The sequence below is a fragment of the Meriones unguiculatus genome, chromosome 1 (assembly GCF_030254825.1).
Source record: "Meriones unguiculatus strain TT.TT164.6M chromosome 1, Bangor_MerUng_6.1, whole genome shotgun sequence".
Lineage (NCBI taxonomy): Eukaryota > Metazoa > Chordata > Mammalia > Rodentia > Muridae > Meriones > Meriones unguiculatus.
The window spans coordinates 195,611,825-195,638,567 of NC_083349.1; the positions used below are offsets into that span (position 1 = coordinate 195,611,825).

General features: G+C 50.5%; 1 protein-coding gene across 1 annotated transcript in view; it reads right to left on the bottom strand.

The window, feature by feature from the left end:
* Window positions 1-26,743, bottom strand: part of Thsd4 (thrombospondin type 1 domain containing 4) — a 516,099-nt gene that overhangs the window by 418,287 nt on the left and 71,069 nt on the right. Inside the window, exon 4 of the mRNA XM_060375409.1 lies at window positions 8,556-8,917. Coding sequence (XP_060231392.1) covers window positions 8,556-8,917 — 362 coding nt within the window. The remainder of the gene's footprint in view (window positions 1-8,555; window positions 8,918-26,743) is intronic.

Genomic DNA, 26,743 nt, shown 5'->3' on the forward strand with positions numbered 1-26,743 from the left:
CCGGGGTGTCACTAAGAGGAGCAAGTAAGTGGTGGAGAAATGGGAGAGAGACAGAAGCAGAAGGATGTGTGCACAAGGAACAGAGGCAGAACTGGAGACTTGTTGGTAGTGAGGAGCAGCCTGATGTGAGTAGCTGGTGACGCCACCTGGGACCATGGTGGGGTCCTGGCCTGTGCTGCTGCTGGGAGTCATGTCTGGGTCCACCGTCCTGCAGCAGCAGGAGTCTGTTACCTCCAACGTACCTGTCTGGGCTGCTGCCAAAGAACATGCTGATGTCTGAGGCGGTGCAGAACTGACCTCACCCCTTGCCTGGGCATTGTGGGAGAGCTGGCCTTAGGGGCAGGAGAGCAGGAGAACTGACTCTGTCCTTTACCAGCTGCAGTACCCAGGGAAAGAGGCCCCATACACTGAGGGACCGGGGGAGCCAGCCATGAGTGCACAAGTGTGGGAGAGCTGGCCCTGCCCTTACCTCCTGCTCGGTGGCATGGAGGAGGGAGAGATCCCCTCCTCTCCTCTTACCCCTTGCCACCTGTGGCAGATGGGAGACCTGGTCCTGGGATCATGCCAGCAGGAGAGCTGGCCCTTGCCCTCAACCGCTGCAACACTCAAGAGAGTGGAGCCCTGCACCTTGCTGAGGCAACATGATAGAGCAGAGGCAGGTGGTGGGAGCACAGGAGAGCCGGCCCAGGGACGTGAGCATGGGAGAGCTGGCCCTGCTTCCTGTCTGCAGTGCAGTATCATGGACAGGGGAGAGGTGCCCTCCTTCCCTCCCTCATCTCTCAACACCTACGGTAGATGGTGAAAGAGTTGGTCCCGGGTCATGGGGATGGGAACTGGCCCTAGCCCTGCACCTAGCCTGGGCAGCAGCATAGAGCTGGCTCTGGTTGTGGGCATTGCCAGTGAGCCACTCCAAGGTCATGAGAACAGGAGGGCTGGAAGCCCGGCCAGCCCAGATGCCTCTCGAGCCCAGAACCAGGGCTTTGAATTGGCCCACCCCAACATGTATCCCATGGACAAACTGCTGGAGTGAATGAAGGGGCCCGTCCTTCAGACCCAAAACTACAGGACCTCCATGACACGGGGCAACACCAGGATTTCCAAGAGGAGCCCCAGTGAGGATCCAGTATTGATAGCGTAGCAGAAGCCAGGGGCCTCGGACCAGACCAGCGTGGCACTGTAATGAATGTCTGCAAGCAGAGAAGCATGGGCATACCGTGGGCACACTGCGGCAAAACGAGATTTTCTTCTGTTAGGAGGTAGGTTGAAAGGCTAGAGGGCGGGTACGAAGAGTGGGGGAGATGAGAGAAAATTCATAAAGAACTAATAAAGAGTTTTAAAAAGCATGCATGTGTGAGACTGTGTTCTTGTCTCCGGGGATGGGAGACTGGCTCTGGACAACACCTGCCCTAATGATTTTGAGAATGAGAATCAATCATGGTGGTTTTGATGTTATACAAGGAAGGGTACTCCAATGACTTAAGGTGACATTTCTCCAAAGAAGATACATACATGGTCAGCAAGGGCATGAAAAAAATGTAAATCCAAATCACAATGAAATGTCCCTCCACAACTGTTAGAGGGGCTTCCACACAAATGCAGAGACAAACAGGATGCAGGGAAACTTGGGCCCTTTGTGCACAGCCGCTGGCTGGAGGAGACAGTGTTGACAGTTCTTCCAAAGGATGAAACCAGAAGGCTGCTGAAAGGGCTCAGCGTGTGGAAGCACTTGCCACCGAGCCTGAAGGCCCAGGTTCAATCCCTGGGACCCGAGTGGCAGAGGGAAGGAGAACACCGACTTCCAAAAGTCTGTCTTTGACCTCCACATTAGTTCTGTGACAGATGCTGTGCATCTAAACACACAACAATAATATATAAATATAATTCAAAAGTGAAAAACAGAAATGCAGTGTAATTCCAATTTGCTTCTGGGCATCCAACCAAAAGAACCAAGAGTGAAGCCCTGAGGAGACCTTTGTACACCAATGTTCATGGCAACATCATTCACAATTAAAACCTGGAAGCAGCCCAGGTGGCCACTGACGGATGAACGGATAAACAAAGCGTGGCACATACATGCAACAAACTAGTGTTCTACGCATGTGACAATGCGAACAAACCTTGCAGGCGTTAGGCTGAACGAAAGCAACTCAATCCCCAATGCCAAATCCTGTCTGACTCAGTGTATGTAAGACAGTCAAAAGTGGTGAGGCAAAAAGTAAAATGGAAAGGGCCCGGGCTGGTGTAAGGAGAAAGGGGGGTTTCCACGTAATGGTTCAAGTCTGTCTGGAAAGACGAAACAGGCTACAGAGATGAATGCACTTGATGTCACTAAACTATACACTTACAGATGACTAAGCTGCTGTGACAAGCTGGAGACCTAAGGCAGGGTAGGCTTCTGGGAGGATGGGGGGGCGTCGGGGTGGACTCTAGCAGCAGGAGACATTGAGGCTCAAGAGGACACTCTAGACAAGACTGGTAGTGAAGGGACGGAAACACCAACCCACCCACAAAAACTTTGACCTGAAATTTACCCCACCTACAAATGTGCAGGGATGAAGATAGAGCAGAAATTGAGGGAATGTATAACCAATGCTTGGCCCAACCTGAGCCCCACCCCAAGGGAGAGAGCCAACCCCTGACAGGACACTATTAATGATACTCTGCTGTGCTTGCAGACAGGAGCCTAGCATAGCTGTCCTCTGAGGCGCCACCCCGCAGAGGAGGGAAACAGATTCGGAGACCCACAGCTGACCTCTGGGAGTCTGTGGAAAAGTGGGGGAAATGTGAGGTGACAGGAGCTCCGCAAAAAGACCAAAAGAGCCAAGTAAATAGGGCCCAGAGGGGCTTGTGGCAACTGAAGCACCAACCAAGGACCAGGCATGGAGGCACAGATGTTGCCCATGGGCGGCTTAGGTTTCATGTGGGTCCCTAGTATGGGGAGCAGGGACTGTCTCTGACATGGACTCTTTTGCCTGCTTTTTTGATCAGTTTCCCCTGGTGGGGCTGCCTCGCCAGGCCACAAGGGAAGAGGACATGCGACTTTCTGAGATGGGGCGGGTTAGTAGGGGCACTCCCCTTTTCTGAGAAATGGGGGGGGAGAAAGAGGGAAGAGGAGGAAGGGTGGAACTGGGAGGAGAGGAGAAATGGGGGCCTGTGATCAGGGTGTAAAGTGAAAATAATTAATTAAAAAAGGAAAAGAAAGATGACTAAGATGAGGTGATGGGGAGGTGGCTCAGTGGGTCAGACAGTACCCTGAAGCCTCACAGGAGGTGTAGTCCAGGAGAGAATCTAGATGGCAGAGATTCCTGGGTGCAGCCAAGACCCTGGGGCCAGGGCTCCCCACCCTCTGCTCCTTCTTCCAATACGTTGCCCAGAAATGCCTTCTACCACGAGTGACGCTCCTGCGCTGTCGTGTCAGAACAGAGCAGTCCGGGAGGCACCGGGGAGGGGCAGTTCAACCTTCCAGTCTTAGCCAATGGATTCCATAAAGGCACGAGCCAGGTTCTTCCTCGCTTTCTAAGGCTGTGCCCCTGCGTGGCCAAGGGGGAAGGAACAGGTGGCAGAGGAGGGGAAGGAAAAGTCAGTCCTGCCGGAGCAAGCAGCAGTGTAGACACCCACACCCGTGCAGCCGAAGACAATTTTCACAAGGACAGACGGCCCCCACAGCTTTGAAAATAAGTACCTATGGACTAAGGGGGTGGGGGCTGGAAGGAACTGTGTTATTATGTAACCTCTGTCATCCCATTTTTTTTCCTCCAATTTAAAAAAAAATTGCATTTAAATATATACAACAGGCCTGAAGATGTAGCTTAGTGATGATGTACTGACTAACATCACACACAAATGTAGGGTGTGTGTGTGTGTGTGTGATGTGTTTGTCATAGGCACATGTATGCTTACCCATGTGAGTGTCTGTGGAGGCCAGGGGTTGATGTCACAATGCTGTTCTTAGTCACTGTATTTTCAAGACAGAATCTTTTACTGTACCCAAAACTCACAAGGTCACAGTTTGGGCCAGTCTGTCCTCTGAGCTCCTGTCTCTCCTATCTCGGCCTCCCAGAGTTGGAGTTACAGGTGTGTGTGCTGTGTCTGGGTTTATGCGGTGCCGGGGCCTTCGGGCAGACCTTGGTGGGAAGGCACGGCAGAGCACAAGATGGCTGGTCATGTGGCATGCACGGGCAGAAGGCAGGGAGGGATGGCTGTGGGTGCTCAGCTCCCTTCTTATTCAGCCCGGGACCACAGCCCCGGGAATGCTGCTGCCTGCAGCTGGCGGCGGTTCAAATCCTACTCAGCGTTATCTAGAAGACACCTTACAGACACAAGTGCACAAGGGCTGTGTCTGACAGAGCACAGCGTGTGACTTCTCACTGCTGGGTTTTTTTGAAAGGGAGGCTACTGGTGTCCAGCAGGTGTGGTCAGAGCAGCTGCTGGGAGAGCAGACAGTGAGCACATGTCTTGAAAAATGAGAGGACTTTGATAGCCAAGATTTGCTCAGAGTCTCTAGTAGATAAGAAGGGAGTAGGGACTTGTAGCTGTTTTTTAACAAGGTGTCTCCTCTCCACACGCATGCATGCATACATACATACATACTGCAAGATTCTGTGGTATGTGCCCACTAAACCTAGAAAGTTCCGCAAGATGAGTTCAATTTCCATATTCCTTTCCAAACAAATACAAATGTTCCAGAGACCAGTTGTTCCCAGACTGGCCTGGCCTGGACTGGACTGCTTCCCTACCCCTGTCTGAGGATGAGTCCCAGAGTCTGAGGCAGGTTTGGAATACGGTGCTGATGTCAGGGTTTCCAGAAGATTGGGGGGAGCAGAGGAGCCACGTCTCCAGGCAACGGTGAAAATCCCTATACCATTTGCATCTAGAATGCAATTTTCTATGGCACCGACCTCAAGGCTTCAGAACAGGTACAACCCAGTTGTACCCAGGTTACAACCTGAGCTGACATTTCAGACTGATTTTGCAGAAAGGATTCTCATGCTTAAAACACAGTAACTTGGGCTAGGGAGATGGCCTAAAGTAAAGTGCTTTTTGCAGAACAGGGACCTGCATTTGACCGCCAGAGCCCAGATTTAAAAGAGTCAGGCATGGCAGCATGCACCTGCAACTCCAGTGCTGGGGGAGGGGACAGAGACAAGAGCTCTCTGGGTCTCTGCAATCAGCCTCTAGCAAACTAGTAAGTCCTAGGTCCAGGGAAAGAACCTTCCTCAGAAAAGCAAGGTAGAAAGCAATTGAGGATGAACCTCTGACATTGACCTCTGGCCTCCATACATGAGCATGAATGTGGGCATGGGGATATGCACACACACACATACACACACACACACACACACACACACACACACGGAGCAGTAGGTTTACAAACAGCTCCTCCAGCCTTCCAGTAAGAGCCTTCCAGTCCCACAGACAAGTCTGTATTCAGGTTTACGTCTGCCAGGGCCTCCTGATATAATGACCCTTCCTAAATATTTGCAGGAAGGTTGGATTGCTCCATTTATTATATGGCTCCACTTAGTTCTCAGCTGCTTGGCGCAGCAACCTAACCGTTTTCATAAGCAGCTAAATACAAACATCCCCAGCCTCAAATCTCAAAGCCACAACAGAGAACAGAGCAGCCAGCTCTCCATGGAACATGCTGACATTTTTGCTTGGGGTTAGATATACTATACAAGTGCCTAATGACTGATAAATATAAGCAAATGTGGATTGCATCAGCCAGAAAGAGCCCAGCTCCGTCAGCAGCACAGGCCTCCCGGCTAAGATTTGGATTGTTTCATCTGAAACTGTCAAATGGCAAGAGTACGATAGAAACGATAGGAAGCCCACAGTAAGCACAGCTGGCACCTTGTCACTAGTTAGAAGAGAGGAGGTATCCTGTCAAAAGCTCGGCCTGCAGCATTGGCCTGGGGCCCGCAAGAGCCTGCACCCCAGGCAGATCTCTGAGAAGCTCACCACAAAGCCTGCTCCCACCCACAACCTCCCTCCTAGTCCCAGCTTCCTAGCCCCAGCCTGCTTCGCAAACCCTGGGCGATACACAGACCTCGGAGTCTGACACACACCTTCCGGCTTTGCCTTACAAGCCGGCTCTACGACTCTGGGTTGTCACTCAGACGCCTCCATCCCCAGACACTGAGTGTGTCGCCTCTGCTTTATCAATTCCGCAGAGCCACCACGGCCACAGTGTGAACCCTGACTCTTGGCCCACTGCTTCGGTGGCCTTGGGGAGAGCACGCCACGTCTTGAGCCTCTAAGAGGAGGACAGGCATTAGCACCTGCCTGACAGCTATTGGCAGAGAGCAGCAAGGCCCGTGTCTGGTGTGCACGAAACAGGCACTGCACCTTAGGTTTTGTTTTTCGTCTTTTTTATGTTTGGGTGACAACCTCAGGAGGCAGCAAACTTAGTCTTCACTGGTATGGGCTATATAGAGTCTTATTATTATCCTATTTGGTGGAAGCATTCATAGTTCCTTATGTAAGAAATCCTTTGGCCACTGAAATGATGCCACGCCATACAGGTAATACATCCCAAACTACCTCTCTAAAACAGGGACAGTTCTGTGTTCTAGAACACACTGGTAGGCTGGGGAGATGGCTCAGTGGGTAAGAGCACTCACTTTGAAAGCACAAGGATCTGAGTTCAAATACACAGTTCTCACATCATACTCTGGGCATGGCTGTGTATGTCTGGGACCCCAATATTGTGAAGAGCAGAAACGAGGGGACTACTGGGCTTGCTGTCACCAGCAGGTCCAGTGAGAGACTCTGCTTCAAAGAAATAAGACACCTGACATCATCCTCAAGGGCCTCTGTACACATGGGTTCACAATACACACACACACACACACTCACACACACACACACACACGAATGAGTCACAATGTCCACATGCATCTCAGATAAGGGAACTATGCTGTGGAGTGCAGTGAGGAGGCAAGACAGGATACACTGAGCCCTGAGCTCACATAGTTGGCGTCCACAGTCCCAGGGCTGAAAATACATCCTAGAAACTTCCTAGAACAAAAAATGTACTATTGAAGGATCCTGCACCCACACTCAGGGCACACCTAAGACTTCAGACATGTAGCCTGTCTAAAGACTAGCAAGACAGATCAGCTCTTAATATGCCTCCTGCCTTCTTTATTTGTTTTTTTTCTTTTTAGAATGTCATATATGACTACTAAATTTTCATCACTTCTACTCCTCCCTATCTGCCTTCTAATTCCTTCTGTATCTGGTGTCCCCAGATTCCCTGCGACATTCTTCACCTACTTCTTTAATTATTATTGTTTATATATTTGTGCACGTGTGTGTGTCCTGTTGAGTCCACTTAGGGAAGACCTCCTGGGATTGGATAATCAGGGGCTTATCCCTGGAAAGGCCTCCTTCTCCCTTCTCAGCAGCCATTAATTGCCCATAGCCCTTCAGGTAGATATGGGCACTTGTGAGAGTCCCCAAGCTTACTGCTGTGACACGTGGTGTTGCTACTGTCCAGGTCTGTTTAGTCTCTGCGCCTAGCGTCATCTCTTACATCCACAAAGCCCATGGCTAGTGGTTTCTACTCCCCCCGGCACACGGTGCCACGATGGAACCCAGATGTCTCAATTAGGGTTATTATTGCTGTGGTGAAACCGTTATCGAAAGCGAGTTGGGAAGGAAGAGGCTTTTTTTGCTCACAGTTCCATGCAGCAGTTCACTATCAAAAGCAGCGAGAAGAGGAACTCACACAGGGCAGGAACCTGGAGGCAGGAGCTGATCCGGAGGCCATGGCGGGGTGCTGCTTACTGGCTTGCTCCCCATGGCTTGCTCAGCCTGCCTTCTTACAGCACCCAGGACCACCAGCCCAGAGTCAGCCCCGCCCACGATGAGCTGGGCCTTTCCTCACCATCGCTGAGAAAATGCCCTGCAGTGTGAGTATATGGCAGCATTTCTCAATGGAAGTCCCTCCTTTCAGGTGAGTCTGACTTGGGTCTAACCAGCACACTGGGTTTCCCCACCCGGCTCCTCCTTCCAGTCCTTCCAGGTCTCCCTAAAGTGTAACATCTAGGCTTCTCAGAATTTCCTTCACTTTGAAAAGTAATTTCACACTCAAAGAGCAGGGTAGGAGTGGCCTTGGCGCTGTAAAGGCTACAAAGTGAGCTGGGGCCTGGAAGAATGGCTCAGTCAGTAAAGTAATTCGGTACAAGCAGGAGGACCTAAGTTTCATCTCTAAGAATACATTCGGGTTGTGGGGAGCAAAGCCCGGTGTGGTTAGAGGGGAAAGAGACAAGTGGAATCCTGGTGGCTCCTGATTGGTCAGCCTAGCCAAATCTAAACGTTCCTGAGCAGTAAGGGACTACTTTTCAAAAACAAAAACCAACAAAAGGGTTAGGCTTGGCTTGAAGATTCACACGAGATGCTGTCCTGTGGTCTCCGCTGGCACACTCCTCACATCCGTGCACACTTATGCAGAGGGGGTGGTGGCAAGAATTCCCAGTGTACAGAAACAGGGCAGCAGCTCCTCTGCTGTCCAGGCAGAGACAGGCACAGGGACCACGGAGCGCACATACCTTCTCTCTGAGGGCTCACGGCCCCGGGCCTGCGGGTGCCGGCTGCCCCGAACCACTGTGGGGCCTGGGCGGCTGGCATGGGAGCCAGCTGGGGCGCGCTGCTCCTCGCGGCTTCGATGCAGTGGCACTGAGGTGCGCACAGCTGACACAACGTGGCCAGTGATGGATAGCGAAGGGCCGCTGGGTCGTGGGCCGCCTCGGGCACGGTAGGAGCTGGGCAGACAGGGCCGGGTCTGCTCCATCACACCGCCGCTGCAGCTGCGCGAGCAGGCAGACCAGGGGCCCCAGGAACCCCACACGCCTGGGGAGCCGCCACTGCTGTCCTCCGGGATCCCCTCGGCCACGGCCATCCGTTGCGGGACCTGCAGAGACAGTCTGGTTAGAGACCCGAACCTCAGAAGCTTGCTGCAGGACTAGTTTCTCTGCTGGACCCATGTGGACACAGGGTACAATTAAGAATCAAAAACAGAATGCCCATAATTCAGCCCAGGTCACTATCTGTACCAACTCAGTCTTAAGAGACAATTGAAGTGACCAGGACAGTCTCAGAGCAGCCCTGGCTTTGAGCATGGTGATGGCTAATCATATTCATCAGCTTCACTGGACTCAGAATCCCTGTGGAAACAGGCTTCTGGTGTGCCGGCTATGTGTGGTTGTCAGCTTGACTGTATCTGGAACGAAGCACAATCCAGAAACGGGAGGCACACCTGTGAGAGTTTCTGCTCGGTTTGAAGCGGGTGAATCCACTTCTAGTCAGTCCATACCTTTGAGGTAGGAAGAATATATGCCTTTGATCCGGATCCTGAGGCAGGAAGACATAGGCCTTTGATCCGGGTCCCCCCCCCCTTTTTTTTTCTTTTTCTCATTACACTTATTTATTTATTCTTTTTTTAATATAATTTTTTGTTTATTACAATTTATTCACTTTGTATCCTGGGTGTAGCCCCACCCTCATCCCCTCCAAACCCCTCTCCTCCCATGCCCCTTCCCCAGTCCACTGATAATGGAGGTCTTCCTCCCCTTCCATCTGACCCTAGCCTATCAGGTCTCATCAGGACTGTCTTTCATAGCCTTCCTCTATGGCCTGGTAAGGCTACTCCCCCATCAGAGGGAGGTGATCAAAGAGCCAGCCACTGAGTTCATGTCAGAGACAGCCCCTGTTCCCCTTACTAGGAAACCCACTTAGCTGTCATGGGCTACATCTGTGTAGGAGTTCTAGGTCATCTCCATGAATGGTCTTTGGTTGGAGTATCAGTCTCAGAAAAGACCCCTGTGCCCAGATTTTTTGGTTCTGTTGCTCTCCTTGTGGAGGACCTGTCCCCTCCAGGTCTTTCTATCTCCCCCTTCTTTCATAAGATTCCCTGCACTCTGCCCAAAGTTTGGCTATGAGTCTCAGCATGTGCTTTGATACCCTGCTGGGTAGAGTATTTCAGAGGCCCTTTGTGGTAGGCTCCTGTCTTATTCCTTGTTTTCACCTTCTTCTGATGTCTATCCTGTTTGCCTTTTTGAATGAAGATTGAGCATCTTACCCAGGGTCCTCCTTCTTGATTAGCTTCCTTAGGTATACAGATTTTTGTATGTTTATCCTATATTATATGTCTAAAATCCACTTATAAGTGAGTATATACCATGTGTGTCTTTCTGCTTCTGGGATTTGATCACTCAGGATTTGATCTGGATCTTAAGACTGGAAGATACAGGCCTTGATCATGAGGCAGGAAGACAGAACTTTAATAAGGGCCACACCTTCTGTTGAAAGTCTATATTAGGACACAGAGGGAGGAAGCTTTTGCTCTTTCCCTACTTTTCCTCTCGTTAGCATATCCATTCCTTCACTGGCTTTGCAGCCTACTTTTTCAGGATTCCAGCATATGCAGAAGACCAGCTGAGACATCCAGCCTTGTGGACGAAGCAACTGCTGGGTTCTTAGACTTTCTGTTCATTGCTAGTCATTCTTGGATTAGCTGAACTACAGGCTGTATGCCATTCCAATAAATCCCAGATAGATAGATAGATAGATAGATAGATAGATAGATAGATAGATAGATAGAGAGATACAGACAGATAGAAGATAGATTCATTCCATAAGTTCTGTGACTCTAAAGAACCCTACTAATGAATCTGGGTTTATCTGTGAGAGTTTTTTCAAGATGAAGACAAAGTAGAAAGACCCACCTAAGCAAGGATAACACTATGCCATAGCCTGGGGTGACAGACAAAATCCAGAAAGCCAGCTGAACAACAGCACTGATGCCTCTCTGATTTCTGACCACACACACACACACACACACACACACACACACACACACACACACACACACAAAATATGGCCAGTTTCCTCCCCACCCTCTCCACCATGGGAGGCTACATCTTCAAACCGTGAGTTAAAGAAACCCTTAGTGAGTTGTTTCTGTCTGATATTTGCTCAGAAATGAGAGAAGCAGCTAATACATGAGTTGTCATCTCAAAGAGGTAGGGTGTCCTCGGGGTCCCTCCTCTTCAACTTCCAGCTCATGCCTCCCCCCAGGCCAGAGGTCTGGATTCCCTTTAGCTGCAGGGGAATTGGCAGGGGAATTGGCAGTGTCTCTCTGTAGCGAAAGCGACTGCTGGAAGAGCTGGAGGCTGTGCCCAGGAGTCCACAGCCCTACAACCTCCTAAGCAGTGACTAGCAAGCTTCTGAGACTCCAGGGCCAGTCCATGTGATAAGGGTCCCTGTGCCTTCTGGGTCATAGGGAAATAAGGGGGGTTGTCTGTGCACATTGGCATTAACTTGCAGCAAACAATTATGATCGCTTTCCTGCTTCCACACACCAGAAACAGTGGGGAAACATCACAGTGTGCAGGCCCTAGCCAGAGAGTGATTCCAGGCTTTGTGGAGCTAGCCTTTCCAGGAACCTGCCACACTAGCCTCTGTGCTTGAGCTGCTTTTAAGCAGCTCCAGCGAGCTTCCTTTGATATGCAGATGTGAACTGAAGTTCCAAGAAAAAAAGGCTGTGCACGTGCTAAAGATTCTGCAAGAGACCAAGCAGAACTTCTGTGGTTATGGAGAGCCAGAAGGTTGCAGTGCCAGGAGCCAAATGACCCTGGGTCCCTTTTAGTCCCGTTAGCATCCCGTCCTTGCTCACCTCTGGATTGCTTGCTCCAACCTGAAGGCTAAGAGTGTCATTAGATGACATCTTGGGCATACAGCAGACCCAGCTGTGACCCGCCTCCCGATGTTCCCACCAATGTATTTTAAAATTACTTTGTATTTTTTTCTGTTACCATAAAAACATCACAAATGTTTGAACACCGCGTTTGAGATAACCTGAATCTATTTTCCTGGACCGTGGCCACTTCCATTTGGCTCCAGAAATAAACTATCTCTTCTTTCCGTTGAAGAGACAGCTATGTTTTGGTCTCAACACAGACACGCTCTGAGCACCAGCTGTATACTTGGCTTAGTCAGGCAGCCTCCTACTTCATTTCTGTTGCTGTAGTAAAATACCCCAAGGATGAGCAGCTGAGGGGAGAAAGGGTTGTTTTAGATAAAATTCCAGGTCTGCCATTACAGGGAAGTGACGACAGCAGGAATGGGAAGCAGCGACTGAATCAGACAACAGCCACGCTCAAGAGCAGAGGTCAATCAATGGATGCACGGCGACCACCGGCGACCTCTCCCGACCTTATACAGCTGGAGGCCCAGGCTCAGGCGCAGTGCTGCCCACAGTGGGCTGCGTAACCCCACATCAGTCAGTCACAGGCCGACCCGATCTTGACAATGCCTCACTGAGACTTTCTTCCTGGCTGATTGCCGACTGTGTCAAGCTAGGGAGCTTGGAAGTCTCCAAGGACAAAGAAGAGAGAACCCAGGCTCACACGAGTGGCCTAAGCCCAGCAGCAGCAGAGGAGGGGCTGCCAGTACATGACAAGGAGGCTCCTGGGCCGGACTGGCTGCCTTGGCTGGGTAGAGCAGTGGGAGGCTGAAAAGGCCTCCCAGAGGAAATAAGGGAGTTCCAGCCAGAGCTGTAACTGATCACTTGGCACCTACTGTGTACACAATCTGACTCCTATGCCTGTCCACCACTTTATGGGAGGGAAACTGAGGCTCAGAGACACTGTGTGGATAGCCCCAGTCACTGCACTGGGTTCAGACATAGCCAGTTCTCCGAACCTTCCTATTCTGGCCCTGGCTGTCTTGCCAGCTGACAGATGTTCTTGCTCTTCCGGAGCATCCTCCTAGGACACCCTCCTAGCAGGCTCTCAACCTTCCTAATGCTGCAGCCCTTTAATACAGCTCCTCAAGTTGTGGGGACTCCCAACCAAAAAATTATTTTTGTTGCTACTTCATAACTGTAATTTTGCTACTGCTATGAATTATAATGTAAATGTCTGTTTTTTCCAATGGTCTTAAGTGACCCCTGTGAAAGGGTCACTCAGCCCCCAGAAGGATCTGTGACCCACAGGTCGAGAGCTGCCGTCTAGAATGTCCTTCCTATCCTTGGAGCACTGAGGAAATCTGTGGCTTCCAGTAGAGCAGAGTTCTTTCAACAAGCCAAGGGCCTCTGTGCAGTGACTGCAGATTACCCCGGCTCTTCCTTTGTGTCTGCGCTGACCTTGGCTTTGGCCAGCTCAAGGTTCTCACGAGGCGGTACTCTTCCTCTGCTTTCTTAGGCCCTAAGTGGTGAGGCCAACAGGAATTATGTGGAGCAAGCCTGAGAGAGCTGACTTTGAGGATGCTACGTGGTGTCACGCATGATGTCACCGTGAGTGATGGTGCTAACCCTGCCTCACAGGGGACTGACCAGGGGCCTGCCTAGCCAGCATGGGTAAGCATTCCAGCTGCTCTCCGGTCACTAAAGCCAGCACTCAGTTCCCAGCAGAGTTCTGCCTCAGTCACCAAGACGCTGCTGACCTGAATGCCGGGTGGCACTGAGCTCACCTTTCTTTAACAAAACTGTAGTGAAGAGTGGTGTGAGACAGTCTTTATAGCTCAAGCTCTGGAAGGTTCTGGAAGTAACTAGAGCAGGATGGGATGAAAGCAGCAGCCAAGCAGAGGGGCAAGGGGTTTGCCATACTGGGGTCATCAGCAGACCTCAGCTGGCATCAACCAACCGATTTGGGGAAGCTGCTTTCAGAGAGCCAAAGCAAGCATACAGGTGATGTGGGGTGAGCTGACTGCAGACAGGGTCAAAGCAAGAATACGACAGAGGTGCGAGGAGGCGAGTCTGGGTGATGACTGACAGCACTGACAAGAGGGCTGCAGTTCCGACCTCAGTCAGGTCCCTCAGCCCATCGCCACTGCGCTAAGCACCCAGAGAGAAGGCTTGTCGTTCATGAACACAGAACGAGGCAAGGAATCATGGCTGGGGAAGACACAGGACTGAGGGAATGTAACCACCTAAGCCTAGAGTGCGGGGATGTGGTCAAAGCCACAGGGAGCCCAGGGGCACCAGATGCTGGGGAGGCAGAGAAGGCATCTCCACCCAGGGCTTCAGGAAAGCACTCGTGTCTGGTGACATCTGGTCTGCAGAAGCATGAGAGAATTCATCTCTGCTGTTCTATGCCATCACGTCTGTAGCAAGAGAGCATTGGACCTCTGAGACAAGGCAGGACAGCATACCAGTGGCTATGACCATGAGCTCTCCCGTTGGACACGTGCATATAAGTCAGATCCACAGCAGGACAGAGACAAGCTAGCACCACCGGGCTGTTTTCAGAGCCCCGCCCCCACCCCCAGCGGCCCACCAGCCACCGGGAGGCTGGTGTTATTCTGTTGAGTGCATGGGAAAGAAACCGAGGTCCCGAGAAGCTGGTCTCAGGCTAGTGAGAGGCACACATCAGCCTAAAATCCAGTTCTCAGTTCCCTGAGTCTCCAGGGGATAGCTTCCTCCTTCATGAGACTGCCCGCCCTGCCTGTACCATTGGTGGAAAACAAGAGTAAAAAGAGGGGTAATTCCATGTGTATGGTTTTTTTCCTAGTGCAAGGATGGTTAGGGATAGACAGGAAGATGTTTCTGATACCTTTGGGGATATAGGCTGTCTGCCCCTTCCCAGTCTCTCATTAACAGATAACATTCCTCTGGACATGCAGGTACTCAAGGGACCACTTTCCTCAACTAATCCCACCCGAATTTAGCATCCGGCTGCCAAACTGGGGCAAGATCCTGGTGGGGAGGGAACCTGAAACCACATTCCATCCTATTCTGCCGACATGAATTCTCAAATTTATACTGTGGTTACTACACACTGAAATTCCACAAGCCTCCACGATGAGACTCCAGCCACACGCTGCCGACCTGGGTTTTAACAGCACAGTCTACCTTCCATAGTTTATGCTAGCCAGGCTCAAACTAGCCCATGATATTACTTCCATATTTCGCAATGCATACACGGAAGTTGATGCCGCATCGTTATATGAAAAGAACAAAGTGAAAACAACTCTGGTGAGTCGAGATACATCCTAAATAAGAGCCTCGCTAGGTGAGAAGAACCTCCTCTACATAACGGAATAGAATTGTTAGAATGAGGCCGATTCACATTAGTTAAAATAGTTTCTATAATGCGTGAATTGCTGAGAAACAAAAGTGGGATAATATAAGAAACCTGTTGTAGCTATCGCTCTCTAAGCACTAGGTTGAGGCACTAAAATAAAGTCATGCTCTGGCCAGATCTCATCTACAGTGCTGCAATTCCACAGCAGTTTTTTGTTGTTGTCTGGCCAGATCTCATCTATAGTGCTGCAATTTCACAGCAGTTTTTTGTTGTTGTTTTGTTTTTTTACTTAACACACCTTAAAAGTTCTCTGGCTCTGCCAACCTGAAGACCCCATCTGGAAAAATCTTTCTGTGCCAAGCAGAGCGGCAGGAATGAAAAGAGCAGGAGCCACTGTGGCCCCATCGCCCACCTGCTCAGCTCTGCCTGCTCGGTGTCACCAGTGGGCTGCCCCGGGGACCATGAATGTCACAGGCAGCTGGAGCGCCAGGCCTGTTAGAACATGCTCAGCAGAACAGGGATGCCGACCACCAGGCACGCTGTGCAGAACCTGGGCAACCAGAGGGCCACTTTCTTTACTTGTATTAGCTAACTGAACACCCAGGACAGCTACTGTCATCCTCTCTGGAGAGATCAGACGAGTTATAGTGTTTGCGAAGTTTTCTGCCAGCTCACAGGCAGCTGGGATGCTCCTGGGGCAATTCCCAGCCATGTCTGGAGTCATCTGCGGGGCAGAAGGCACAGTTAAACAGAAGCTCACCGAGACTGGAGTGGCTGCTTCTAAATGACGTTCTGAGGCTGGCAGCTCCTCAGGAGAATGTCAGTAAAACTACATAAACCACCAGAAAAGGAAAACAGCGAGGAGCAAACAGCAGACACCACCTCCCACTCTAGAAAAGAGCAGCAAAGTGCAAGGAAGGGCAGGAGTGGGGACTGACGTCCGCAGGAATGGCGTCAGCATCTCTGGAAAAGGTCCACACCTCCTCTGGAAGGACAGGGGAAAAGTAGAGGGTGACAACAGGAAGAGCAAAGGGGAACGGCAAACATCCTCGTGCGCTGCAACAGCTCAACCCAACCCAGAGCCTGATTCTCACAGTATGCGTTTCCATGGCTCCCATTCCACGTCAGCGACCAGTCATTAAACAATAGAGCAGTCTAGTGCATGATGAAGCTTCGGAAACACAGACTTGATGTCACTCTACCAGGGTTGCTGGGTAAGTAGGACATCTAACACTCCACCTAGCAGGGGCGAGGGCGGGTGTGCTCCTAGGTCTCCTTATTGGGAGGGTGGAGGGCATGAGTCCAAAGCCCAATGCTTACGAAGATCCAACCTAGCATCAAAGCAGCACTCTCTCCGCTCCACCGGGGGTTTTCACGGATGGCAATGGGAAAGGCTTATGGGTAGGATGGCAGAGTTAGAGAGTAGATATGTTCAAAGTGTCCATTTTGAGACCCTTCTCTAGGAAATATGTGTCTCTCGTGAGGAGAGGGTGAGAGTCCAGGTACAGATAAATTAGACCTCTGTCTGAGGTGCATTAGTCTGTGCCTGTGCGTGCGTGTATGAATGTGTGCACGCGTGTGTGCACACACACACATGTGATACTTGTGCATTTAGAGGTGAGAGGTCAACCTTGGTGTCGTTCCTCAAGACACAAGCTGCCTTGTCTCCTTGCTCTTTGAGACAGGATCTCTCACTGGCCTAGAATCCCCCAATTTGGCTACAACAGCTGGCTAGCAAGCCCAGCAATCAGCCCATTTCCCCCCCCCCAGCACTGGGATTGCAAACACACCCCATCATGCCTGGATTCTGTCTGTGCATTCTGGGGCTAGAACTTAGGTCCCTGTGTGTAAAAGGCAAGCACTTCAGTGACTGAGCCATCTCTCCAACACTATGGGGCCTGAATACTCACTAAGGAGCAAGGGCAAAGGGGGAGAAGGAAGGGCTGGCATTCAGAGACACAGGAAAAGCGGAAAATCACACCCCAACTTCACAGAACAGGGATGCACAACAGCCGAGCCGTGCTAATGCTAAGGAGGACCGGAGTTGCTCTAAGATTCCGGGTGATGGAACTAACACCACTCGGGCACACACATCTGGAAAATGCCTATTGCCAGTTATTGCCAGACAGAGATGAGTGTAAATCCAAACATGTGGGATGACACGTGTGTACGGCAGCCTGGTCCCCTTTTCCTTCTGGCCCTTTAGGAAGTCTGTCTCTAGCTGCATAAAAGGCAGTGGGGGTGTATTCAGGGGCCAGCTAGCTGAGGCCAAGGTAGACAGAGTAGATCAGCTGGAATTGCTACCTCCTACAGAGTGACCAGGAACCAATGGCTTTGCATCCTCTGATCCTATGCTCCCTTGACCTGTCTATCCTGGAGACCCTCTCGTGCTGGTATTAGCTGTAGGTGACACTCACGCCCTACCTATAACCTAAACTCATCCCAGCCTGGCCTTGCTGCATTTGCCATCTGTGGCTTATAGATGTTACGTAATTGATGGCAGATGTATACACATAAAACGAGGTAACCAACATGATGTGAAATGAACCAGGTCTGCCTTTGTCACAGGACTTGAAGGAGAGAAAGCAGTTACGGGGGATTGCCAAAAGAGACGCTAGTCTGGGCCACTCTGCTGCTTTGTCTCTGTGAATGTGACACAAACCTGGGCGTATCTGGAAGCAGGACTCTCAGATGAGGGAGTGCCTCCATCAGATGGTCATGTGGACCTGTCTGTGGGGGAATTTTCCTGATTAATGATTTATGTGGGAGTGCTCAGCCCACTGTGCAAGGGCCCACGTGGCTCTGGATGGTATATATATTTAACAATAACAACAAAGCAGACTGAGCAAGCCACAGGAGAGCAATCCGATAAACAGCATTCCTCTCTGGCTCATTCTGTTCCTGCTCCTCGGTGCCTGCCTTGAACTGCTACTCTGACTTCTCTCGGTGACGAACTGTGATCTGGAATCTTCAGGTAAAATAAACACTTTTCTCCCCAAGTCGTGCTCATTAGTGTTTTGTCACAAGCATCAGGGAAGCAAACTGGGTCAGCTGGAAAGGAGGCTCAGGTAAAGGAGCTTATCCCCAAGCCTAACAACCCAAGTTCAGTCCCTAGAATCCACAGAAAGGAAGCACTGGACCAATTCCTATTGTCCTCTGTCCTCCACTCATGTGCTGTGGAGTGTAGTCTCAATCTCTCTCTCTCTCTCTCTCTCTCTCTCTCTCTCTCTCTCTCTCACACACACACACACACACACACACAACACATGTTTTGTTTTGAGATAGTCTCACTATTTAGCCTATCCTTGAACTATATAAACACTATATAGCTGGCCTTGAACTCACTATCCTCCAGACTGTGGGGTATCAGGATTATAGCCATATACCGCCACACCCAAAATTGTATAAGGGATAAATCTGTAAGGCCAAATGAAAGATGGTCAAATAAAATTAGGGTTTTGTGAGTCCACAAAACACCATGATCATGAACAATATAATACAATAAACCATCTTGTAATATAATATAAAGTAAAAAAATACCAAATGCAAACTTGAAATTACACCACGATTATACTAATGTAAAGGTCTTGTAGAACGATGAACAAAGTCTGGAAGGGGACGTGGTAAAATGAAACATCTGAGCTCTTACCAAAGCTGAGCTGGGAGTTTACTTGTAATTTCAAAAATTTCAGCCACAGTTACAATATTCCTTGCTCAATAAATAAAAATAAATAGATTGAAGGGGGAAGATTCGGAACACATCGCGGGGTGGGATGTAAGAGGCACAGACTAAACCAGAATGGACGGCTGTTCTGCTCACGAGGGCCGGGAATGTCTCCCTGGCCCCGGGAGGCCTCGAACTCGGCCGCACTCTAAGTGTCCTCAATGTATTTGGTTTCAGCACTAACGCAAAATCGTGTCTCCTCTCACTGGTTTCTAGCTCTCTCGCTAAAAGTTGAGCCTCCCATCTGTTCCTCATAGAAGAGGGGTCTCTTACATCCTAACATCTTATTCTAGAAGACACAAGAAAGAGGAGGTTTGCTTTAGCCACACAACCAAGTCAATACGCTAAAGCAAACACTAGAAGAAGACATCTTGGAGTTGGAGACCAGAGAACAAAATTTCAGACAGCTGAGGGCGAAGAAGAGCCGGACTGCCAGCTGGCAGCTCGGCCAGGCCATCTTGCAGGGACCCTGGGCAGGTGACCCAGAGAGAAGGAATCTCCAGTCAGATCCTTTCCACCAAGGACGTCACTTACAGCTTCTGTTTGTTCACTTGCTTGCTTTCTTGCTTGTTTGTTTGTTTGTAAGTAGACGATTCGCTCTCACTCCATGGTCGCCTACGCTGACGCAACACAAAAAAAGGACTCGATTCTTATTTGTCAGCATTCAGATTAATGAAATTAGTATCAACACAAAATAAGTACAAAAGCCCCAAAGAGGGTTAGGAAGATGGACATTGCCACACAAGCACAGGGACCTGAGTCTGAGCCCCAGCACCCATGTGAAAGCCAGGCATGATGACACACACCTGTAATCCCAGTGCTGGGAGGCAGAGACAAGAGGCACCCTGGAGCTTGCCGCTCAGGCAGCCTACGCAAACCCACGCGCATTGAGTTCAATAAGACTGCGTCTCCGGGTCTCAAAACAAACAAGCAACAATCAAGGAAGGCATCCAACACTAACCCATTTCCACATGTATGTCCAATCCATGTGCACATATACATAAAGACGGAGTGGGAGAGGGAGAGAACAACTCACATATATGGAAAAATATAGCAAAACCCTTCAGTCTTGACTGGGTAAAAATCACTCACGTGAACGCACACTCTAAATGCATTTCAGGAGCAGAAGAAAGGCTGCATCTACACGAAAGGCAAGCAAATGAGGAGAAATGAAGGGAGGCCAGGAGAAAGGAGGGAAAGGCAGAAAGAGGAAGCTTTAGTTAAAGCATAAGCCGTACAGAGGACTCCAATGGCACGCAGCCAGCCATAAGCCACCAAACGGGCCAGCTTGGGCGTGTTGCAGACTGCTGCTCGGTCCATCCTGCTCCGTTTCTCTCTGCAGCACCCACCCCCCCCCCCCCAGTGGAGAATCACCACCTTTCGGGTCTCAGGCTCTTCATCTCCACCACGCTCACACACAGACATGCTGTTCGGTCTGACGCACCAGTCAATAGAGGGTACCCCAGGAACACCACCCTTTACTTCTGCGCCTGCACTGGGGCTCCCGGTGATTCCTCAAGGTGACCTGCTACCACTCAAAGAACTGAGATAGGCAGGAGCCTGGCTCTCACACACAGACCTCAGTAAATGAGAGCCCCTGGAGAAAGACCCAGGCATGTGCTCTTCAACAGTCTCCCCAGGTCTGGGAGACACACTGGCCAACAGATAAACTCAGGCGAGACTCGAAATGGGAAGCTGTAAACTGAGCCCACCCTGCAGGCCTTGCCTCTACCCTTCGTTGCCACGGCCTTCAGGCCCCGACCCCCCCAAAATGCAGCCATGTCATTTCACCCCTTCAAGCCTCTTGTTCCCGTTTCTGCCACTCTGCATGAAGCCAATTCAGAGTCTGTGACATTGGACAGGAACACATTCATGTGCTCCTACCTACCCAACATGGAACGTATGCCAAGAAGATGCTTTGGGAAAGCCAGTCTCCATAAGCCGGTTGAGCAGCCAATGAGCGATAGAAAGATGGAAGGGCAGGCTTGGAACGCCATGGGTGGAGACACTAGCTTATAGAGCCAAGGCTGCTCCTGCTCACGTGTGACTTGCGACCGGCATGTCTGTGGCTCCGTGGGTCAGATGAGCTGGATTTGACAGGGACATACCCCCTCTGTCACCACCAGGCTTTGGCTTTTCCTGGATGAACACACACATTCCTTGCCACTTATTAATCTGCTTCAAGCCTCATGACAGTAAGGGAGGCGATCCGGTGTAAGCCTCGGCCTCGCGGGCCAGCAAGGAAGATATCTTGCATTCCGAAATGCAAAGGAAGCCTGGATGTGCTTCTGCTGAATGCACAGGCGGGGCCCATCCAAACGATGCGATGAGGTAAATATCTGGATGTGCTCTCCGTAACGGGAAACACTCGGCGCTTCTGAAGCTGACCCGCGCTGCTTTCATGGCCGCCACAGGAACACCGTCCTCCCTTATGACTAGACCACAGCCCAGAGCATGTGCCCGGGCCCGAGCGCGCCCGAGCGCACCCGAGCTGCTGGGTGCTTCTGGGAAACAGAAGCGGATGCTGCCGCACGGGCCTGGCTGTACGCTTCGGTGCAGCGGCCTCATTCGCCCTCTGTTCGCGAACTAGGCCAAGCACAAGGGTGACAGTAAAGAGCAGCGCACACATACAGCGCACTGAGGGCCGGCTTGGGGTGGCGAACCTTCAGCCGAAGGGCCTGTTGGTGATGTGCCTGCCTGCAGCTGGTGGGCCTTCCGCATTACTTTCTACAAGGGTGTGAGCGTAAGGCAGGCAGGCTGTGGGGCTGCGGAGGTGGCTGGGAGGTGGCTGGGAGGTGACTGCAGCGAAGTGAGAGGGGCGGCATCAGAGCCCTCCATGGGGCTGTGGAGGTGGCTGGGAGGTGGCTGGGAGGTGACCGAGGAAGTGAGAGGGGCGGCATCAGAGCCCCTCACCACTGAAGCTCTCACAGCTCTCCCCACTGCAGCCATAAGCTCCAGGAACGCGCACACAGGATGGCCTGAAGGCTCACCAGCCACATTCCTAGCTCAATCAGTTGGCTACAGCAACTCTAGAGACTCAAGGTTGACCTCTCCCCACCCCCATGCACAAGCCATGCACACAAACTGATGCACACAAGCTAACACACACATACATACACTCACCTACACCAACACACACACACAAACATACTAACACACACACTAACATTCAACACTAACACCCACCCATACACTAACATGCACTCACACACAAATGTACACTTAAGCACATTCACAAAAACACACACACTAAAACACTCACACTAACATGCACGCTCACACACAAAAACATACATTTACACATACAGTCACACACACACACACACACACACACACACAGTTATACAGAAAGCATTTTCCTGGCTTTGTCAACATCAAATACAGAGCTGTGCACAGAGTAAATGCTCAGTGACCCTTTGCTCAATGAGAAAGGCGAGTGGACTAACACAGAGCCAAAGCAGATTCTTCCTTGCCTCGGGCCATCCCCTGCACACACAGGGCTCCTACGGCACCAAGGTTTGTTGAAATTCAGCCCTGCTGAAAATGTTCTGCTCAGCAGTGGCCCCTGGGTCCCCATGTTCTAAGGGATGAAATCCGTAACTCATATTCTTCTCTTAAACCCCGGCTGCAGCCCTCCTTTCCAGCGCAGCTCTGCCACGGCCTCCACCCCTCCCACCCACAGGAAGTGGGATGTGCTCCCCCTTTGGTCTGGCCACTCTTTCCTCTCCTCCCTCTGTCCGTGAACAGACAGTCTCCACCCATATGCCAAACGGTCCCTCTCCCACCTTCCACTGCTGTTGCACACACCCTTTTCCTAAGCGCTTAACGCCTGGCACTAATTATCTTCTCAGTGACACTGCAGGCTCCTCAGGGGACAGATCATGATTTGTTTTATCTTGGTATTCCACACATTGTCTTTAGTAAGAGCTCAGGCACAGTCTGTCATTGGCTGGGCCCTGGGGAAATGCCAGGTAAGCAAACAGATGGGTGCGCACATGGGTGTACAGATGGAGAGAGGACAAATGGAGTATACGGACGGACAGATGGATGGCAAACAAGTCCTTTCTCTGCTCAGTCACTGGCTGGGAATCAGTGGTGCCTCTACTGACATCCAAATGACAGGTCCTCTGTTTTCCAAAGCAAGTCACTCAGAATTTGAACCCTGGCTGTGCTCTCTGCTTGAAACTTTCTTTCCCCTCGGCTTTGGACACCACAGTGTCCTGGTTCTTCTCCTAAACTTCCAGCTACCTTTTTGTGGCTTCTCTCCATTCTCTTCCTCCCACTCCCCAAGAGTTAGGGAGCCAATCTTGGTAATCTACTCACTTCCTCCAAATCAGGAGAAATGCTGTGTATCAGCAATGCACTTTGTGGTGATGTCTTCTGGGTGGAAGGGTGATTCCAAACCCCATCTTCCTCCAACTGGACACAAATCCAGGCAGTTCTATTCAGAAACATTGCTAGACTCCACTTCTCCCACCCTCCTAGCCTATAACTTAGTCAGAGCCCATTTCCATCTGCTTGTTCTGCCCTCCAGCCCTCCATAACCCCGTCTCTACTTTGAGAACTATTCCTGCAAACCACAGCATCCAGATTCCATGTGGACTGGCTTCTCCGAGCACTGTGTGCACCTGAATCTAATCACCAGGAGGCCTCGCTCCTCAGCCTCCTTAGCCCATCAGCCTCCTGAGCCAGCACTTCCTTAGTCCTAACATTTCAGTCAGCCACTCCAAGCTTTTCAACAATGTTTCCCGCCTGAAAAGCCTTTCCTCCAAAATCTTACCTCACCTGAGAAATGCCTGCTCATCTTTTAGACTGACTAAATTCTGAGGTTCATAGCTGACTTGCATGCCAGTCCGACTCCCCAGGTGAGGACGACAGCTTTCTCCTTTAGGTACCCACGGTGTTTAGAGTCTATCTCACTGCATTCTTATATATATTTCTATTTTTGTGTGCCATACCTCAGGCTGTTAGCCAAAACCAGCTATCCATTTCTTAGGCTTATTGCTCTGACCCAACTATAAACAAGTTTCAGAGGAAATAAACACAGATCTAGAATCAAATACAAATTCAAATGAACAATAATTGCATGTATACATTTGCATTGTCATGGGGGTGCAAATGCATGAGGTGCTGGTAGAGGTCAGAGGTTAACTTTGGTTGTCAGCTTTTATGTATCTTCTACCCTCTTTGAGACAGAGTCTCTGGCCTAGAACTTTGACACATAGGCCAGAGTAGGGGGCCCACAGAATTCCAGAGCGCCCCCCATCTCCACCACCCACATCAGATTCTGAGGATCCAAACTTAAGTCTTCATGCTTGCAAGCTATGAAGGCATTTACCGATGGAGACACTGCTCCTGCTCAGACATGGCAATGCAGCGAATAGATAATACGGCTACAAAGGTACAATCAGATATGGCGACAGGGAGCACTTCAATTATGACGGATCATTATTTAGACATTTTTCTTTTTGAAAAATGAACCCATTTTAAAGCCCTAGCCCACTACTTTAAAGGCCCGATCTACAGTTAATCGGTGTCTACATGACACTTGGTGGCGAAGCATATACCACTCCCACCATACCTACTGCTAGTGAGTGACTGAGGGCCAGCAAGAGACATGACCGGGCAGAACGGCTGCAAGGGGAACAAGCCGTGAGCACGACAGAGCGAGATCTTCAGGAACAGGTACCAAGCCTCGAGGGCTGAAGAGCTTCAACACTCGCTCACGGAAATGGAAGTATTCAGCTACCAAATTCTCACTCAGATTGCTCAAAGAGGGCTGTGTCTTCAGGTTATCACCAAACCAAAAATCCTAAACCTAAAAAGAAATGCATTCAGAGGAAGCCTCAGCAGCAATCCCTGAGATGCATTCAGAGAGAGCCTCAGCGCATTCAGTGGAACCTCCCAGTAGCAATCCCTGAGAGAAATATGATGATCTGGGGTGTCAAAAGTGTTCTAACCGTATTATTTCCAAAATTCTCCTGATCACATCTAACAAACCACAAAATCCATTTCCTGTGCTTAAACAATGCCTCTGTGGTTCTGTTACTTATTTACATCTTTTTGCTGATTCATCTAGTACAGGGAGGTATGGGCGCACACACCAAAGCGTGTGAGGAAATCAGAAGACTGCCTGGAGGAGTTTGTTCTTTTCTTCAACCGCACAGTACGGGGGTGCCAAACTTGGGTGGTGACGTTTAGAGCCAAGCACCTTCGCCACAGAACCTTCTAGCTGGCCACGCGCTTTGATGTGCCAAATATCTATTAACGTCATTCAGTCCTCAGAGCTGCCCCTTTATCTGAGGTATGGTGATCCCAAAGTCATCCTTCATAAAGGCCCCTCGAGCAGTGAGGGCCAAACTAACCAAGTAGTGAGTACCTGTGAGGAAACACACACACACACACACACAGGCGTGCACGCACACACACATACACGGGTGTGCTCAACGCATAATCACACACACACACCACACATACATACTCACACACAGCACACACACACACACATACATACAGTCATACATATGAAACAGTCTCACACAGTCACATACACATATCCAGTCTCACACACATGCTCACATACATACATTTGCACTCACACACATACAGTAACACACTCACACACAGTTATAAACACGAAATCACAGAGAATCACACAAACATGAGTCACACACGAGTGACACACAGAGTCATACACAAAGTCTCTCTCACACGCAAACACGCAAAGAGTAACGCACACAGTCACACCCACAATAACACACCCGGTCTCACGCACAGAGTCACACTACCGTCCTACACGCGCTCACGCTGCCGTGCTTCTTTGTTCTCTGTGTTTCTCCTGGCTTGAGGTGTGACTCTTTGCTGGCCTGTCCGTTGTCTGAGCCACCTTCCTCACTGTGCACGAGGACTTTTTAAACTCCCAGCTCCTATAACACAGAGCCTGGCACACCATTGGTGCTGTGGTTGTGGAACAGCTGTGCCCTGCCAGGCAAGCTGTCCTTCTGCCACGGAGGAAACCACCAGGGTCAGGCTGCCGGGAACCAGCACAGTCAGAATTCGAACTTCCGTCTACCGGCCCCAGCAGCCAAGAGCTGCCCGTGGTCTGGGATACTCAGACCCAGGTGGCTCAGTGTGCCAAAGGGCCTAAGTGTCCCAGCAGGAAGCAAGTGGCATCTTCCTACACCCTCAAGTTCCTCATTTTCCCTAAACATTTAGAAGAGGGCTATTTCCCCAGTGTCAACCCTGTTTACTGTTAATCTGAGTAATGGGTATCTTTTGACAATTTAAAATTGTGTCTTATTTTGAGGCAGAATGTCATACTCTGATGGCTGTCTATATAGGACACTCAGGCCGCACCATGAGCATTTGGACGGGAGCACCTGAAAACCCCTCCTGTCCTGACCGCTGCCCCAAAGTGCTAACACCGGAATGAGTAAGCAAAGAGAGATGCAGCCAAACAGATGGCCTCCCTAGGCAGGCCCTCGGTCACAGAGAGCACTTTGCAGGCAGAGAAAGAAGAGGCTTTTGGTAAGGGTAACACATGTTGAGGGTATTTAGCTCAGGGGTCGACTGCCTGAATAGCATGCTTGAGCTCCTGGGTTTGATCCCCAGAAACACACACACACACACACACACACACACACACACACCCCAGGTGTTGGCTAGAGTGAGAGCTGACCAGAGCAGTGCAACACGGGGCAGATTTGTCTTTCTGGGATGGCTTAGGTATGGTCCTGCCTAAAGGAGAAAATCTCTGGAAACTATTTCCACCTTAACCATTCACTGCGGCCAAATTAGGAACACCCACCACTGCTTCTGGCATAGCAAGGGCGCAGCTCTTAATGGCCTCTGGCTTGGTCTGCTGGGTCCAGGTGCTCATGGGAAAGGTAGCCCTGCCCGTATTACTTGCTGAGGTGCAGCCCACCCTCCAGCCATGCTGGTGGCACCAAGAAAGCCCCTCTCTCCCATCTACTTGGTTGACATGGGTCAT